Raw genomic sequence first — 12807 nt, 5'->3', positions numbered from 1 at the left:
AAAAATGCCCTTATTTTCTGAAGTGAGAAGCTTTTGCAATACAGTAAAAATAAAGGTTGCATTGGGTAGTATAAAAATCTGTGTTCATTCTTCTGCAATAAAAGATCTTCCGCAGCTTCTAAGTTCACAGAATCTTGGCAAATAGTGCTTGATCAAAATTAATTCAAAACCAAAGAAATCAGGACTTTTTACTAGTTGCTTTTAGTAGCTTTTAGGGCTTTAGTTTATCTTGTGTCGATATAATGGTTCAGAAGTGCACTTCACAATTCCTGGTACCTTTCAAGTAGAGGGAGCCACAGCAAATTCAGTACTGCAGATGAGGGGTGCTCGGTTCCCTGCATGCCTGTCCACACACACGTGCTTTCTGAGAAATAATTTTTCTATTTAAGCTTTCTTAAAAAATGCTGTTCCAGAAATAATTCATCTGCTGCTGTCCGGATCACTTCAGAAAAAGGAGAAAATCCATTTCAAAGTTGCTGAATGCAAATAGATAACTGTGTAGGTGACCCAACAAAAGACTTCTCAAGTCTTTTGTTTATTGAAAATGTAGGTACAGGTTAACAACCTATTACTTTTCTTCTATATTTTGAGGAAACTAGAACTGATAAGCTAGCTTGATGAATTACCAGTTCAATTGTTACGGTTTTATTATGCTGTCTTATAGCTGGATTTCTTTGAGGAATGATTCAGACAATTGTTATGTGAAACAGGGTAAACCTTGAAGCTAGATCTGTGGATAGATTTGGGCAGCATAAAGGGAGTAACTTGTTAAAAGAAATACATGCAGGCCACAAAGACAGGCTGAATATGGGTAACTAATTCTGGGTTACTGGGAAGTGTAAACTGTGATGTGACATCTGCAGTGCTAGGTGTGCACTTATGCTTTGGACAGTTGTGAAGATTTTGCTGCAAATTTTGTGGATGTTTAAATTGATTATTTTGTCTCTGGTTGATTAAATCCCACTTTTTCGTTCTGACTTTGCCACTCAAAATAGAGTTTCTCTTTACATGTTTGTGGATTGCTGTAACCTTGAACAATCTTAAAATAACTTTGGCTAGAAGAAATTATTTGTTTTAAAAATTCTCTTCCCATAATGAGCTGTTCTATGTATAGTACTGAGGCTGAGGTTGAATAGGATGCTACAGTTAGAATGGTTCTAGCACTTATAATAGTTACTTTCATCTGACCTTAAAAAGTTTCCCAGTTCTAGTTGCTTTCATGTAAAATTCTGTTCCTACGGTTTGGCAATTTTCCATAGGAGTGTTTTTCCACCTTCTGGCTCTATTACTCTTTTAGTGTCCATAGATTGCGGCATGTTTTGTATCCCCCTCTACACTGGGGCGTTATTAATATCTGGCAGAACCGAATGCCTGCAGCTTTATGACTGTGCATAATACTTCTTAATTTACTCCATGTGTGTTATTAAAGATTCCTGCAAATTTTTTTGTCTTGTCTATCTTGTCTCAAAAGTCATGGCTCACTTACCTTTTCCCATTTGATAACCATCCGGTTTCCAGTTTAAAAAGATTCTCTGGCTTGCAGAGTTTCAGTGTAGGAAGATAAGTACTGTGCTAAATAGTTGCTTCTTGATTACTCAATTTGTTGAATATTCATGCCTCTCTACTGTAATTTGTGGTTTCCTTATGCTCTTCTTGCAAGATATTGCTCTGGAGATGTCAGAGAAAGGTCTTAGTGGTTTCATTATACAGGAATTGTACTCTCTGTTGGCATCCTTACTTTTTTTTTGAGTTGAGTTTGCATCTATATCTTTTGATCAAGGGAGAGTTCGAAACTTGAAATTATTGTTGTGTGTAATGCAGTTCACAAAGGCTAATGCTATCTTTTATAGGGTTTGCATTTACAATATGACAGTTGTGGTTGTTTCTAGTGGACACAATTTGAGGTTCTTTTAGGTGAAGAAGAACTTTGTGTTCTTACTGTTACATACAACAGTGAAAAACCTTCTCGTGGTTGACAGAAGGAATTATTCAGCCAGACTTATTAAGATATGATTGTTCTATAAATCTGAAGCAATAACAACTACCAAGGAGCTTCATTTATTTTTCTTCAAATTGTTTTGGCCGTGATCTCCTTCACAGTTGGATGCTATGGAGTAACGTAGATTTGTGTCACTGATTACAATATTGGTCACTCTGGTTTGGGCTACTGTCTAGATAGGAAAATAGAGATCAGCAATTACCTAGTGAGTTAGATGTTCAGCAGTGCAGGTTCCTTAACTACGGTGAACCAGCTCTCTCTGATTTAATAAATTAGCGTTTAAATAAAATACAGGACTTCAACGAAGTCTGCTGACTGTGGACCCCCAATAATAGAGGAGATGCACCTAAATCTGTCTGTTAATGCGGGCTTAGTGCTAGTGTTTTGTCCCATGGTCCTTATGGATTTCAGGGCTCTGCTGCAGCTGAGTACAGTTGTGCCACTGCTAAGAGATGGACTTCTACTGGTCTGATGGAGGGAAGGGAGTGAAATGGGGAAGGGTGCTGCCAGTCATCCTTGGAATAGCTTGTGGTAACTACTTACAAACTGCTGATAATGCCTTTGCTAGATACGTGCAGTGGGTGGAAATCCTAGGTATTAGAGGGGACTTGAGCTTTCCCCTGATGCTCCCACTCAAACACAAGCAGTTTCAATGAAGGTTTTAGCATCATGTGCTGGGGAGGGGGCTGGTGCACTGGAGCAGTGCTCAAACACGCTGCTTGTTCAAATGCTTCCTATTAGCATGTTTAATGAAACACTCCAATATCCTCTTGGGTTGGCTGTCATCACTGAACTGTTAACCGTAAGAGCAGAGAGGGACTCCACAAGACTATGAAAAGGCTTAATTTTTGTTGGACTGAGCCGTATACTTAAAATACGTTGTGGATTTGTCGGTAGAGGTGGCCCATTGGTGCAGCTCCTGTATGTGTGTTTGTGAAAACTCATGGGTTTTTAAAATAAATGTCCTTTGTAGTCAGAATGTATCCATGTTGTCAGTGATGACAGACATTCTTCTCTCCACAAACTACCCAAATGGATTCTTCTTTAGATTGACAGTAAAGAGTATACAATTATTGTGGAACTTGTCACTCCTTTCAGAAAGTTAACCAGTGTGTTGCCCTTAACCTCTTGAATATTACTATTCAGATATGAGCAACGTTCTAAAATTATTGGTTGGCAAGAATACTGCTCTTGTCAGAAATAAAGTAAAAAGAATGTAATTTGTGGGAACACAACTGAAAGAAAATACTTGATGTAAGTCTCTTTGTCTGAATAATCTGATGTACTTCTGGGATCAATAGTGTTTCAAGGCACTGAATTTAGATTGCATGTCCAATAGCCAAGATGTAAGAGGTTTATCAGATTTCCTGCAAAGTTGCTGGAAGAAAACATGAGCCTGGTGTTCAGCTGTAGCTTGACAAGTTTTCCCTGCCCTCTTTGGAATTTAGTATTTAATTACAAAAAAACACCAACCAGCAACCAAACCTCAAATTCATATTCAAACTTTCTTGTAGTATAACAACCTCTATTAAGCTATTCATTAATATTTAATTCCTGATTCTTTTTGCTATAAACTTGCTTGCTTACCAGGTTGCCTCCACAAATCCTCCCATTGTGGAATCACTTGCTAAAGCTGCTTGGAATCCTTACAAGTGGTACACTTATGGGCAGCTTCTTAATGAAGTGAACTTTAAAGTTGGTAGTGTTAAAGTTTAACATTTTAATGAAAATTTTATATAACAAGTTCATTCTGAGATACATTAAAAAAAACCCCAAACTTTTACCTTGGTTAAATGTTTCGGTACAGCTTTACGTGTTAGTGAGGAATGTGTCCTTCCCATGAGTATTCTCCAGAAAGGAAATGCTTCAGTAATTCCTGTTCCTGCCTGTTCATTTGGAACTCCTAACAATACAAATTTCTGTCATGAGCTGTGACTGTTCTTTGTTGTTAATGTGATTAATGGCTTAGTTGCTGTACTCTGAAATAGGACCAGGGTTGTAGTTTGGTGTGTGTGGTTTTTTTTGGTGATTATTTCACATCCTGATTTTAGCTTCCAACTGGATAGTCGGGAGTCCCGTGGCAGTTCAGGCCAGTCTCAGTTCTCATACATAGTCCTGCCTGTGGGCCAGTACAGGCTTTTAGGCTTTTGATCTCATAGCAAGCTCATGGTGTTTAAGGGAACTGAGGGTACAAACGCCTTTCCGGGCAGGTGGATGTCCTCCCAGCTGGTTGCTTTCCCTGGTTCACCTGGTGTGGACACAAAACGTGAGCTGGAGGGAAGGAGGGAGAGAACCATGGCACTAAGAGACCGCAGCTCCTGGATGTGCCTCCGTAGCACTTCTAGTCAGCCATCAGTCCTCTTTATTCCTAAGCATAAAGGGCTGCCTGGGTTGTCTGAGTCTTTTTTTCCAGAGTTACCCAATTCTTGTCACTTATTTCTTGTGTTTATGGACCTTCAGGGTTGCAATCTAAACAGCAACAACAAAAAAGTTGTTAGGAATGTTTTTGCTGCTCCTGACACTGGTTATTGGTTGACGCCAGTGAAATGAATGACACATCCCTGCTACCTTAGAGCTTTTTTTATTATGCTAGGAGTAAAAGTACATCTCGTTCCATTTTCTGTCTTCAGCTTTTGTTGCTCATATATTGTTTTTGTGACACACCTTCCGTCCTGTCTGCTAGACACACGACTGGAGCTGTAGTGGAACACTTGGTCTTTACAGACATTTATATGCACCTGATCTTGAAAAAAAGTCTTTAAAATTATTCCATCTCTCTAGTATTTATTCCCAAGTGCTTTTTATAAACAAGAACGTGGATTCCTACATTAGTTCTTTTGTTTTGCTACATTAATATAATTTCTTAAAGTATATTTTTCACTCTTCTAATTACCATAGGAGTTCTCCTTCATGACCTTTTTCTCTCTCTCTTGTCAGTAGGTTTGTGGACTTCATTTCTGAACTAGTTAATGAATTTTTTATAATGCTTACGTGTTCATACTGAAAATACCTTTCTGGGTGGTAATGGAATTCTAAGATGCATTTTCACACGTGCTTTCTATTGATTGTCTTAAAATTGAGCTGTGCACTGTCTTGTCCCTGCTTTCCAATGATGAGTCTGCAGATTATAGTACCAACTCCAGCAGTTTGTCTCCTAAGTGATCTTAAAAGTGAAAAAACATTTAATATCATTATTTCAGTCCATCATGTCATCTGTTGCTTCCTGTATAATAATTAGATGCACCTTGTGGTCTAAATTTAAGAAACCTTCTATTATATTTTTTCTGAACTATATTCTTTAATGCGGGCAGAAGGTTGATGCTGTGGTTACTCAAGTGGATGAGGATGGGGCTTGCCTGCTCTCTGCTCTCAGATTTCATAGCTGTGGTGCACGATGTAGAGCTTAGACTTTCTCTGACAGATTTCCAGTTAATTGTTTTCATTTTCTTTTCCTCACATCTTGTCACTTATCAGCTTTATTAGTTAGTAATATACTTGCCTGCAGCAAGAATCTTTTATTTGGTGTGAGCAGTTTAACAGTGAGAGCATATTAGAAAATGTCATCTAAGTGTAAATGAAAGCATTCTCATATGAAGAATTAAGAAAAGATTACATTGCAGCCATATTTATTTTGCTAGGAAAGCTGTTCGTTGTTTTCAGATTTCTTTAATATCTATCTATTAAAATAACTACATAACTAAAGCTGGTTATGTGTTTTAGAGATCTTTATAGCTGATTAACATTTAATGCCTTGCTTCTGACCATGCCTTTTCACAAGAACTTATTCTCCTGTGTTCTAATGTGTCTGAAATTCAATCATAGAATCATAGAATATCCTGAGTTGAAAGGGACCCACAGGGATCATTGAGTCCCTCTCCTTTCCCTGCGTATGACAACCCCACAGTTAACACCATGTGTCTGAGGGTGTTGTCCAGTCTCTTCTTGAACACTGTCAGGCCTGGGGCTGTGAAACCTCCCTGGGGAGCCTGTTCCAGTGCTCCAGCACCCTCTGGGTGAAGAACCTTTTCCTAATGTCCAACGTAAACCTCCCCTGGCACATCTTCCTGCCATGCCCTCGGGCTCTGCCGTTGGTCACCATAGAGAAGAGATCAGTGCCTGCTCCTCCTCCTCCCCTTGTGCGGAAGCTGTAACTGTGATGAGGTCTCCCCTCAGTCTCCTCCAGGCTGAACAAACCAAGTGACTTCAGCTGCTCCTCCTATGCCTTCCTCTCCAAACCCTTCACCAACTTTATAGCCCTAAATTGAAATTAGAGTAGGAAAATCTGCAGAACATTGGTGCATTCTAGGGCAATTGAAAGCAAATCTGTAATGTGAATAACATTATAGAATTTTAAACATTATTTCCTTAAAGTGTTATGATTTTTTTTTTTTCCTGGAAATACAGTATATACTGGAAATATAGAATATAACTTTTTCTTCTGAACTGAGGTTTTTGTTTGGATGTTTTGAACCTGTAGGTTTTGGGAAACCTGGCAGAGGAAGTAAGTTCTCAGTACAAAGCCAAAAAGGCTGTTTTTTGACAGCAACATGGTGAAAAGTCTCTGGGTGAGAAAGCTGACATGGCTGTTGCAGATGGTCAGGACCTAACTGAGCATGGTCCTGGGCAACCTGCTCTAGCTGACCCTGCTTGAATAGGGCTTGGACCATATGATCTCCATGTGTCCCGGTCAATCTAATCAATTCTGTGTGATTTTGAACTAATACTTGAACTCTTTAGGTTTTTCCTAGGAAATCATGTACTGCTCATTGCAGGTTTGATGATAAAGAACAGCTGAATGATGTTTGCTGAACACTGATGATAGCTGTTGGTTTGGTCATTGGCATGGCTCTGATTTTTTCAGTACCTGAGGTCCAGATTTGGCTGGCATGTTTTGAACAAGGTTTCTCTGCAGCTACTGTGTAACATCAGCTTTCATTAAGAGCCGAATTGTGGTGGGGGGTGAAAGTAGCTTTGTTTTGTAGTGAATATTGGTTTTGGTTGTGCACCTCTTTCTAGCTGCTTTTCAGTAAAATCCACGTACAGATGTTGCCATCTTTACCTCTCAAGTTAGCTTCAGTAGATGATTATGTTTTTCAAAGACACCTTTTGGGTAGTAGAAGTTATTTTTCTAATGCTTTTAATGGTATCCGTGTTTGCAGGGCTTGGGGGAGGATGAATACTAGGGGCTGACTTTAAATAGCTTCCAAGAGAAAGATGGTAAGCCAGTTTTGTCTTTGTGTCCCCTGAAAGACAGAAACATAACCATTTCTTTCCCCCTGTGTTTATTGCAAGACCCTGTTCTGTTTCTATACCTGTTGACTCCTCGTTGGAGTGCTTGGTCTCTCATCGCTTTCATGCTGCTCTGCGTTCAGTCATCTTCCCTCATTCCATCTTGCAAACAGCAGGGAAGGTGTTTATGGGCCAAATGATAGAATAGCCTCTGGTAAGCAGACTTTTTTTATTTCCTTTTTTTTTTTACCCGCCCCTCTCCCCCACCCCCCTGAGTCTTTGAGGTACCCTGGCTTTTTAGTGATGATTGATCTTACTAGGGTAGCAGAGAATGAATGGCCTTAAGAAGACCCTTTGGAGGTACCAGTGTCTGCTCCACTGAGTCACGAATTGCCAAACCTGGCGACTATTAGCAGCTTGTTTCAGGTTTTAACAGGGGAATTACTCCATGCTCGTTTTGCTGCTGAGCTTTTCCTACGCCTCTGCTGCCCATCGCAGGCTGAGGTCAGGACATGGGGCTTTGGGCCGGGCCCCGCCGGGCTGGGTGTCCTGGCAGGGGGACAATGGCCACGCTGCCGGGGGGGGGAGCAGCATGAGGGTGCAAGGTGGTGGCTCCAAGGCAGAGGGGAGACTGGGGAAGCAGGGGGACCGGTGTCCCCAGAGCAGGGCCCTGCAGGGGTCTGGCCCTTCCCCTCTGCCCCGGCCTGGGCCGCTGCCTCACATGGGGCCTCAGCAGCCTCTGCGTGCAGAAGTGAACATGCTCCTATGCTTTTCCATAAAGGCTTTTCCCTTATATATCTGCAATCTGTGTCCCTTTAATCGTGATTAGTTCAAATGCTGATGTGAAAGATGTGAGAGAAATATCCCTAATGGTGGCCTGCGTTTGAAAAATTGCTTCTCTATCAAATACGCAAAGGGCTATTTGAATGCATTTTTTCCATGGTGCATTCTGGTTGGCTTTGAAAAATGGTTGAATTTTTTTCTTCCTGACAGTTTTATGTATTTTTTTTTTTTTTTTAAATTCTGCGTGGGTTGCTCAGTCGGTAGGAGGAGGCGGCGCTGGCGTGTCCTGGGAGGCTCTGCCAGCAACTGGGTTATTGCGCTGAGCGGCTGCTGCGAGCGTTCACCTATCGTAACAAAAGATCTTCTGATGCCATTTTATTATTAAACAATCTATATTCCCTGCTCCAGCTTTTGGAGGCTCCCAGCGGTTCTGTCAGGCTAACCTTGTTGCTAAAGATGATTTTGTGCGCAGTTTGGTGAGTCAGCCAGGCAGCGGGGCGCCGGATGAAGCCTCTGCCATTTACTGGTGAAGCGTTTTTGCTGTGATGTGATCCGGGAGCCATGGCTGTGCTTCAGGGGCCATGTGTACACCTTTAGGTGACCCTCTTTCTTGTTGGGGGTATGGTGCTGGCCTGGGGCTGTTGGTGTGGATGTGGTGGAGCTGCCCCAGGCTGGGAGATGTGGTGTCTCTGCTGTGGCTTGGCTGTGCTCACCGTGCTCAAGTTATATCTCCACTGGTTTCAGTTAAAATGTAGTTTTGTGTGTGTGTGCTGCCAATATACTTCCAGTTTTAACTACAAAAGAAATCTCTGTTGGTTGTCACTGTCGGTTCTCATAGGGAAACAGGCATATAGATTTTCTTTAAATGAGAGCATGACTTGGTTGGTGGCCTTGGGCCACCAAAGCACATACTTCACCCAGATCTGCTCTTCATACAGCGTTGAACTCCTGTTTTTACAGCTTGTGTGTGTGCTGCACATGGGCATTTCTATCTTTTACACAAATGGCTCATTTAGAGACATCACATAATTTGTAAGAAATGCTGCCAGTGTTAAGACAGAATAAAAGGCAGCTGTGCTTTAGTTTCAGTCCTTGCTTCCTTGTGGTAGAGTTGTTAACACTGCATATGGAATACTTATAAACCAAGTCAAGAAACAATCTGTTCTATATGAAAATAATGACATTACACAAGAATAATAATGCTTAACCTTGCTTTTTCTTGGAGGTGGAAACCATGCTGAAGTTCTGTTTGAACTCAGAGCTGTGAATTCTCGGCATCTTCAGTTAGTCACTTTGACTTAAGTGTGCTTACTTGGATCATAGCAACTCTTTTTTTTGAAACTCTTTATTCTTAGTATACATGCAGTGTGAATTGAAGTGAGTGATTCCTTGTATCATCGCATCAAACCTTGAACTTGCAGTGCAGCTGCTAGGAGCCAGTGTATGTGCCCATTTGTTCTGGGTATGCCTCTAGAGTTAATTAGGTGCATTTTCTTTCTTTTCTTCTTTTGGAACCTGGAAATCAAATTCTTCCCACCTGTTCCATTTAAATAGTATAATATTTTATGACGAAAAGGTGATATAGTATCTCTTTCAATTATATAACTGTAGTTTAATTTATTCTTGTAGGTGTAGCATCTATGACTGTGCCAGTGTATATCGCAGAAGTTGCTCCACCGCACTTAAGAGGCAGATTAGTCACCATTAACACTCTGTTCATCACTGGAGGGCAGTTTTTTGCAAGTGTCGTCGATGGACTCTTCAGCTACCTCGCGAAGGATGGATGGAGGTTTGTGAATCTTCCTTGCTGAAAGCAAAACTGGCGTGGTCGTGATTGGGTTGGCAGCTATTATAATTCTTGTTGGTGAAACAGACTTTATATATAAAGTGGTAAAACTGTATCCTGAAATGGAAGTCCTGCTAAATGATATACATACTGCTTTCACTTAGGCTTACTATTCACAGTATGCTTAGATTTTTTGAATTTACTAAACTTTAAAATGGATGAGCAATAAATATGCACGAATAAGCTTGAATGATTGTCGTGATGTTTATGAAAGTAGCTTGCCTTTTGCATTTAGAATAATTACATGCTGATTTTTCAAAAGGCACATTTCCAGTAAGTATGATGCTGTGTGCACAAAACAGAGGCGTATTTTCAATAATCTTAGTCTGAGCAGTAGTAATCCGATCAGAATTAAAGTGAAGGGGATTGCAGCATAACTTTATAGTTAAATTATACAACAATATGAATCTCTTTTACTCTGCTTTCTGCATATTGTTTTCTTCCTGTAGGCATCACTAGGTGTTTCTGGACTGCAACTTTGTACGTACTGTCTTGAGAGTGGTGTGTCATTTGAGAGATGAGAAATTTCGGTAGCTCAGTATTTTACTTGCAGTGCTGAGTTGAAAAAATAATTAACAGAAATGCACGGGGGGAATAACTTACACTATGCATCCCGACTTCTGGAAACCTGTGCTTGATGGTGTGTGCTTTTCTCTTGAAACACTCTTGGGAAAGGGATGCATGTTGTTGTAGGGCCTTCGATTTCTGTTGCTACAGCCTGGAATCATTTTGCTGTTTGAAAATCCTAATTTGAAGGAGCCTCCCCCACCTTTAAAAGCTTGCAACATAAGTATTATTACATGTTCTGGCTTCCGATGGAGCTAAATAGGAATTTCTAGGTGCCCTGACGTTTCAGGTTTAAGAGCAATTTATTTGGGACTTGGTACACAGAAGAACTTGGAAGCTGATCTTTTTATAGTACGTAAAGAAATATGCATTAAAACAAAAAGTTAATGTTTTCTTCTTAATGCATCTGTGGTTTAATTTGTGCATGTCTGAAGATTCAAGAAGTTTGAAGGCTTTATTTTTTGTCCATACGATTGCTTCCTTTGCCTCTTTTGTAAAAAGATGTCATATTTTGACCTTAAAAATTCACTTCATGCTGATTTTGTTTAATTCTAATTTAATATTAATTTTAGCTCTGCTTTGTGCTTTCTGGAAGTGCATTAGTTACTTTGGCTCAAATGGAAATAGCATTTCACATTTTTATGTGAAGCTTTCCATGACCTTTTCGTTTCAATGCAGTTGTATTCTCTGGCAGACTATATGTCCACTCATGGGGAACAGAGAAACAGCCATCACTGAAAGAAAAAGTTAGTTTTATAGGATTGCTAATGCCTTTCTACAGCTAAAGGAATATGCTCAATTTTGAGAAGAAATAATGGCATGCAGTAATGCTTTTCTACGTGAAATACCAACTAAAGCATTTGATCCTTGATGCACATTTTTCAGTAGTTGCTTTATTATTTTAAATTAACATTTAGCCTAAATAATTTGCGAATGTATTGGCTTCCTGCGCATAGGTCTGGGTGGGAGGAATAGACAAGTAAAGATATTTATTTAGAAATGGAACTATGAGTCACTGTTACTGTTAGAGGCGTTGTGCACTTTCTGTTTAGGCAGATTGAAGTTCAGTTTTCCTCAGTGGTGAGGAATTCAGCTGGGGGAAGCTTTTGTGGATGTAAGTCTGTGGGTTTTTTCCTTTTAGTGGGCTGACACATAGGAGGTGAGGATGTGTTTGTAATCTGTGTGTTTCGGTAAATACTAGTGTACTGGAAGAAAAATACAAGCTAAGAAAGTATTGATCTTATTGGAGCTGTGGCTATTGTTTAATTGTTCAGATAAACTAAGGTATTGCCTAGTGTGATTTTTTGCAGCTCGAAAGCAAACTTGTAGGCTTCTTTGGAAAAGATCAAAGAGCTAACAGTGTAGTATAGGATGTGTCAGTTTTCAAATCAAGTGGTGATGTAGGATTGACAGTTGTACGTAAATGATAATTTAACTGAAAAATATCATTCCAGATTGTTACATATGTTACAGTCTTTTGATATGTTACTTTGTAAATCTATTTAGCTAAAGTGGAAGATTAAGTGGAAGGCAATAGTCATTGTCAAATGTAGATTTCATATTTTTGTAGAACATTGGTGTTTTATATGCCACTCTACCTTGAATAGGAATGGGGCTCGCACCCACTGAAATGCTGCACAACCGCTCTCAGAACTTCCCCATTGGTGTAACTTATTCTTCTGTTTGGAACAAAAAATAAACTGCCCTGGTAAATTCAGGCCTTTTAACCTATCTGAACTGAAACAATTAAAAGTAAAACCTAGAACCTGGGGACTGAGTAAGACTAAGAGGTTCAGTGTTTGATTTCAGCTGTGTGAGATGCTGAATTTGGAAAATCTCCCACCAATGGGCATTTTCACTTGGCAAGACAAGTTGTTCAGATGTTCAGTCACTCATACTGCGAAGAATTGTTTTCCCTCATCTTTGATCTGAGTTTTTCTTGTTGCAGCTTGTGACTGTTGACTCTTGTCTTTTCACAGTGTACATCTGGGAAGAGTCTGTCTCCATCTTCTCTATGAGCTCCTTCTCAGTTGTGATAGTTGCAGTTAAATCTCCTCTTGATAATTTCTTTTTCTGGACAGCAGAAACCCCGTTCTCTTGGCCTCTTCTTTTATGTCATATACTCCAGTTGCGCTACCGCCCTTGTGACCTGTTGCTATTCCTGATCCATAGCTCTCCCTCATGTTGGTGTTCCCAGTCTTTGTTTTCCAGGTTCAGCATGGTGTGTTGAGTAGAGAGGGAGAATTGTTTCTTTTAGCCCGCTGGCTCGTGCTGGATGACTTTTGTAACGTGGTAATTCTATGTTTTATGTACATGCCAAGTACTGATCTGCCAGATTGAGCCGGTTGAAGCTGTTGATGATGTATTGGGCAGAAACTGAGGC

At 40.1% G+C, this 12807-nt stretch overlaps 1 protein-coding gene across 5 annotated transcripts in view; it reads left to right on the top strand.

Annotated features, from left to right (window-relative positions):
* The window catches only part of SLC2A13 (solute carrier family 2 member 13), a 211849-nt gene that overhangs the window by 81013 nt on the left and 118029 nt on the right, over positions 1-12807 (top strand). For all 5 annotated transcript variants that reach the window (XM_065049021.1, XM_021301322.2, XM_021301278.2 and 2 more), the window contains one exon: positions 9641-9800. In XM_065049021.1, the coding sequence (XP_064905093.1) occupies positions 9641-9800 (160 nt within the window). The remainder of the gene's footprint in view (positions 1-9640; positions 9801-12807) is intronic.

This window comes from Columba livia, chromosome 1, assembly GCF_036013475.1.
Source record: "Columba livia isolate bColLiv1 breed racing homer chromosome 1, bColLiv1.pat.W.v2, whole genome shotgun sequence".
Lineage (NCBI taxonomy): Eukaryota > Metazoa > Chordata > Aves > Columbiformes > Columbidae > Columba > Columba livia.
The sequence above is the reverse complement of the archived record's forward strand: the minus strand, read 5'-3'. Positions and strand labels throughout refer to the sequence as shown.